Consider the following 6,454-nt stretch of genomic DNA (forward strand, 5'->3'; position numbering starts at 1 on the left):
TCAAAGTTTAGAATATTTTAAGATAGGTTTTTTTTAATAAACATATCTAAAATCGTTTATCTTCTATATTAAAATTATTTTTTTAAATAATTTCCGTACATAATTTATTCTGATTTATTTTAATAATTAAAAATATATATAATTTATTTAATATAATAATAATAATGACGACGATGATAATATATCTAAAGGAGTGTCACTCCTTATTATTGGATAAACTTATTTTATAATAATTTTATTACATTTATATAATTATAAGATCATACTAATTCATTGTGCAATATAAAAGACATGAGAATTTTTTTGGGATGACTTTGCATTAAATAAAAAAATATATATATCTCATTAAATTTTGGCGTTTAAATTCTTGTACTTATTAGATAATTGTCTTTTAATTATTTATAAGAAAAGAAAATGAGGGGACCGTAATTAAAATTGAAGGAGATGAATAATGGAGATCACAGATTCTGAGTTTAAGTTTATAAATTTATATAGATATATGTGGTCGTGTTTAGAATTCAAAACTCAACATGAAGAGTCAAGCATGATTTTACCTTTCGTGGATGTTCACATCATTTGTTTAATTTTTATATCTAGTTAAGTCCACAGACATGGATGTTGTGACTTGTATCGCTGGAAAAATTGGAGAACTCTTGGTTGAGCCAATCGGGAGACAGATTGGCCATTTTATTCACTATACAAGTAACACTGTGAAACTTCAGGAGCAAGTTAAAATACTTGAAGGAGTGAGGGATGACTTGCAGGTATCTGTTGATGCAGCAAAGAGGAATGGTGAGGTGATCAGAAAAGAGGTTCAGAATTGGACATCAATGGTTGATGGGATTCTATGAGAGGCTAACAAACTTCTTGGAAAGGCTTCCAAAGTAAGGTTTCATAATTTGGCTTCACGCTATCAGATAAGCAGGAAAGCAGAAGAGAAAACAATGGAAATTGAAAAACAGAAAAATGAAGGCAAGTTTGATAGAGTTTCCAATCCTGCACCTCCGCCACCATTATTGTTTCCATCTCAAGAAGATATTGTGATTTTCGACAGCAGAGAACGACAAGTAGAGGAGATTATGGAGGCCTCGAAGGACAACAAAACCAACTTCATTGGGATATACGGAATGGGAGGGGTGGGTAAAACTACCCTGGTGAAACAAGTTGTTAAAAGGGCTCAACAAGACAGACTGTTTCCTACTATTGCAATGGTTGTGGTGTCACAAACCATTGATGTGAAAAAGATTCAAGACCAGATAGCAGAGAGTTTGGGTTTGAAATTAGATAAGGTTAACGAACAAAATCGAGTAAGCCGGTTGCTGGCTAGATTGAAGGAAGAGAACAAAGTGCTCATTATCTTGGATGATATTTGGGCTAGACTCGATCTTGCAACTGTGGGCATTCCACTTGGCCATGATCATGGAGGTTGCAAAATTATTGTCACAACACGTCGTAAACAAGTGTGTGACACTATGGTCGACACAAGGAGTGAGACTGCAAAGGTCATCCCTATTAATATTTTATCTGAAAAAGAATCATGGGTCTTGCTTAAAAAGAATGCAGGCGCTGAGATTGAGTCTCTGACTTTGAATTCTTTTGCAAAAGATATTCTCAGAGAATGTGGAGGCTTGCCTATCGCTCTTGTAACAGTGGGAAGGGCAATGAGAGGCAAAGATCCTGATGAATGGCAAGAGGCAGTTAGAGAGCTAAGGAAATCACAGCCAGAAACCATTGAAGGGATGGATGAAGATGTGTACAGATGTCTTCAGTTCAGCTATACTTACCTGAAAGATAAGAAAGCCAAGAAAGTTTTCAATTTATGTTGTTTATTTCCTGAGGATTTTAACATCCGTATAGAAGACCTGGTAAGATATGGGTTTGGACTGAAAATATTTGAAGATATGAGAATGGAGGATGCAAGACGAAGTGCTCATTCCATCATAAAAAATCTCAAAGATTCTTGTTTATTATTGGGAAGTGATGAGGAAGGCTGCGTAAAAATGCATGATGTCGTGCGTGATGTTGCCTTATCAATGGCATCAGATTATTTTGTTAGAGATGGTGTCAAAAAGTTGGAGGATTGGCCAGATATGGAAGAGATGAAGCGTTATACTGGCATCTCAATAATGCAAAATCAGGTTTCTAAATTTCCCGATGCTTGGGATAGCCCAAATCTAAAGATATTATTGATGGATATTGAAAAAACTAGTTTAGTTCATTTTCGGGACAAGGCGATGGACATGCGAGCAACGGTCTTAACAGGGATGAAAGCCCTTCAAGTTTTTCATCGGAGAGATAGTAGTAGGAAAGGTTATAGAGCACTACATTTTCGGTTCTTGGAACTAGAATTTAGTCAATTAACCAATCTTCGGACGTTGATGCTTCAGTATTATAAGATTGTTGACACCACTCCAATTGGGGAGCTGAAGATGCTTGAAATTCTCAGCTTGAAGAATTGTGAGTTCCTAAAGCCATTCAATACAATAGGGAAGTTGACTAATCTAAGGTTACTGGATGTGGAATTTTCTTCTCTTCATGTCGTCTCTTCTTCCATATTTCCAATCAATGCTATGTCTACTCTGTCCCGATTAGAAGAACTGTACTTCCTTTCTTTTGATATGTTAAGACCCACAAAGTACCCATTTCTCCTTTCTCCATTCCTTCATAATTTTCGATCCTTCGATGACTTGAACATAACAGTTTTGAAAACCCTTTCTCGCTTGACCACCCTTACAACTCACATTCAAACCATTCCCGAAGGCTTTATGTTCCCAGATTTGAAGGTTTTCAAAATTCATTGGGGAAGCCGGATATGCATTAGAGGAAAAGAAAAGCTGATTAATGCATTTTTATCTCAAGTTGAAGGATTTAATTATTTGGGTCTTTGTGGTGAATTCGGGGGCGGGAGTAATATCACAATTTCATCACTAGTTTGTATGAAGCCATTAATGCCAAGAACAAATTTTCTGTATTTAGATTCAGTTGAGGAGTTAAAGAACATCAATGCTTGCTCATTATTAGGTGGTTTAGATGCTTTGAAGATAATAGTGATTGTCAATTGTCCTAGTTTCGCTTACTTGATCAACGCTGAAGAGTTTCTTGGAAGGTATGCTTTGTTGCCGGAACTGGAAGGACTGTGTTTTGAGGATTTGGACACCTTCAAAGCATTATGCAATGGTGAACTACCTTCTGGAACTTCCTTGTCCATGAGGAAGCTCAAATACTTGACCTTTTTTAGATGTCCAGAATTGTTGAATATTTTCACTTTACCCAATCCACAGCAAGAATTCGATCAACTCCAAGTTGTTGAAGAGAAAGGCCCCACTGAGTTGTTGCATCTGCCCAAGTTACAAATCGTATGCATTAATGGGTGCCAGAAATTAAAAGTTATATTTCCTGTTTCTATTGCTCAAGGACTAGAGCAGCTGAAAGAACTTGAATTAGAAGATTGTGATGAATTAGAAGCAATTGTTGCAGAAAGGGAAGAAGAAGAAAAGAGGATTGACAAAGTGGTGTTCTCTCAATTAATAAGGATTAGGTTATACAAGCTTTACAATCTTAAAGCTTTTTGCATGGATAACTTACCTTTGAAATGGCCATCCTTGGAAGAGTTATCTGTGGACTCTTGCCCTAAAATGAAGACATTTGCTGCTTCTAATGGAAACCAGATCACACCGAAGTTGAAGGAGATCAAAATAAATACCAATCACATAAAGCTTGAAGGAACAAACTTAAACACAATTATGAAATATCACAATAAAGAGGAGACAAAGAGGAGGTACGTACCGTTTTATCATTTGAATTGTGTTTAAACCTATAACACAGTGTTTGACCTTTCATATTTGTTTGTATTTGTGATTCATGGAGTTGCAGATCCAAACTATGAACAACTGAAGATGTGTCCAACGTTAGTAGGCAAGGCAAATAAAAAAGAGATATACTGATTGAAAATAACTAAGCTGTTTTTGCATTAAACTTTAAAGAATTTCTATTCTTACATTTTTCTTATAATTATTTTTTATTTTTATTTCAGGTGCAAGGTTTTTAATCCTTACATCATTGCAGCAAGGAGGTGGCAAATGGCAGCATGGAGTACTTTATATTCATAAGATGTTCAATGTTAGGCATTGTTATTTATTACTTGTGATGTCAATATTATTTTCATAAGTTTAGCATATCTTGCATAGTATCATTAAAAATGAATTGACGGATAAATATGTTATATTTTTTTATTTATTTTTGTGAATTTCAAATGTAAAAATACAAGAGTACAATAATAAATCTTAGCCTCTATGATTTTTATTTATGTTTTTATTCACAGCTTTTTTAGAACTCTGATTTTATATTATGTGTATATAAATATATAAAATAGTAAGCCTTGACGATAAAAATCACATCACAGAATTTTAAAATTTCTAAAATTGTATTTTTATGTCATAAAAATATAAAAAATAAATTAAATAGTAAAATAATAAATAAAATTAAATAATAATAAAAATAATAAATTAAAAATAATGAAAGTTGAAATTAGAGGTAGAATGGCATTTCCATTCCTTTTGGGCTTTCCCATGGATTTTAACTTCCAATTAGATCTTAAAAATAAATGGGTTAGACTTAAGAAGGAAGAGGTGGTAGAATGGGCTACTCACCTTAGCCAATTCGGCCCACCCAAAGAATAATGTGTGAATTTTGCAACTTTAGCTTTTAGGGAGACCCTTGGGTGGTTTAATTATGGAACATTTTAATTAAAAATCATTCTAAAAACCCATATAACAGCCGACCACATTAAGAAGAGGAGAGAATTTACCTAAAAACCCTAACAACCAATCTTCTTCTCTCAATAAATCTTGGCGGCCCCCTTATTTCCCTAACTCTCAAATTCTCTTAATTTTCTCTGAATAATTTATAAGAAACCCTTCACTACTCTTCTTCTTCTCTTTTCCTTTCTAAAGGTAATCTACTAAAATAAATCACAATCATAATATTAAAATATTTAATTTTAATATAAAAGTTGAGAATAATACAAATTATGTGCCTGAATCAATATGAGCAATCAATTCTGTTTAGATTTTCCATTTTGATTGAAAAAAATTATGGCTCCCAAAATATTTATTGAATTGTTTATGAAATTCCCTTCCATTTGCACATATTTTTTGCATTTTTCTTACTTTTCTTGAATAAATTATAGACCTTTAAAATTAGAAAGAAGATTTAGAATTTTGAGTTTAAAATCAATTTTAAAAAATATACTATAAATTTTATGTTTTGAGTCATAGTGTCCTATGATTTAAAATATTGGTAAACAGATTTTAATATGTATTGTGATAAACTTAATGCAATGGTAATATTTCAAAAAATACAAAAAAAATTTTGTTATTTTCTTTTTTTCTCATATATTTTATGATATTCTTATAAAATTTCATATTTTTCTTAGCATATTTACTATTTTTCCTCAAATTTTATATTTTAATGTTATTGAAGATTTTTCGATAGGTCTAATTTTAATATTTTTATATAACTGATTATTTTGTTATTTTTTTTTTATATTTTGATCTATAAAAGACGTGGCCTCTTCAAGTTCAGCCTAAACTTAAAGTTTTTATTTAGTATTTACTTCATAATGCAGTTCTTGTAATGCATAATTTAGTTTTACGTGGTATTCAAACTTCTCCTATGTGTCCATTTTATTTTACACATGTTGAAACGTTGATACATGCTCTTTTTTTTATCCTCATGCTAGAGCTATCTGATTTTAGAGCCATTATACCTATAAACCTGCACTTGTCGATTTTTTGAGTTTTCCTATTTGGTCTGCGATCAATTTAGGATAAAGTCAGATTGTGATGCTGTTATGCAACTTTATTCTCTTACTTTGTGGCATATATAGAAAGGCACAGAATAAGGGAATTTTTGAATCTATACTTCTAGATCCTTTAACTACTTCATCTTGCATTAATCTTAGCATTATGGAGTTTAGACAATTTGAAATTTTTGTTACTTTTTCATTGTGCAGTTCTTCGCATCAATTTCGAAATGAGATTTGGTTACCTCCTCTTCATGAGACTTTAAAATATAACACTGATGTTGTTTGGAAAAGTCAATTTTCTCTGACTGCTATTTCTATTGTAGTTCGCAATAGTAATAGTATTTTAGTAGATAGAGTAGCTAAATGTATTTGGAGTTATTCTCCATTAGCCGTGGAGGCTCGTGCAGTCCTTGAAACTTTTTTGTTAGGTTTAACTCGACATTCTTGATCAATTATTTATATCATGGACTCAGAGATCTTGTTTGCAGTGTTAACTAATATAACTTCCTTGTCACCTTTTAATATTGTGGCTACTATTGCAACTATTTGGTCTTTGTACTCTGTTAGGTGATTTGTCTTCTGAAATTATACATCAAAAGAGTAATAGAGTTGCCGAAATAGTTGCTAAATTTTTTTTAAAAAACATTG

General features: G+C 32.3%; 1 protein-coding gene across 1 annotated transcript; it reads left to right on the forward strand.

Annotated features, from left to right (window-relative positions):
- The first annotated feature begins 611 nt into the window (after positions 1 to 611).
- Positions 612 to 6,254, forward strand: LOC110603943 (disease resistance protein At4g27190-like). The gene is made up of 3 exons (XM_043952047.1): positions 612 to 797; positions 918 to 3,778; positions 5,888 to 6,254. Exons 1-3 carry the CDS (start codon positions 612 to 614, stop codon positions 6,252 to 6,254), a joined length of 3,414 nt encoding a protein of 1,137 aa, XP_043807982.1.
- Positions 6,255 to 6,454: the final 200 nt, after the last annotated feature.

The sequence above is a fragment of the Manihot esculenta genome, chromosome 16 (genome assembly GCF_001659605.2).
Source record: "Manihot esculenta cultivar AM560-2 chromosome 16, M.esculenta_v8, whole genome shotgun sequence".
Classification (NCBI taxonomy): Eukaryota; Viridiplantae; Streptophyta; class Magnoliopsida; order Malpighiales; family Euphorbiaceae; genus Manihot; species Manihot esculenta.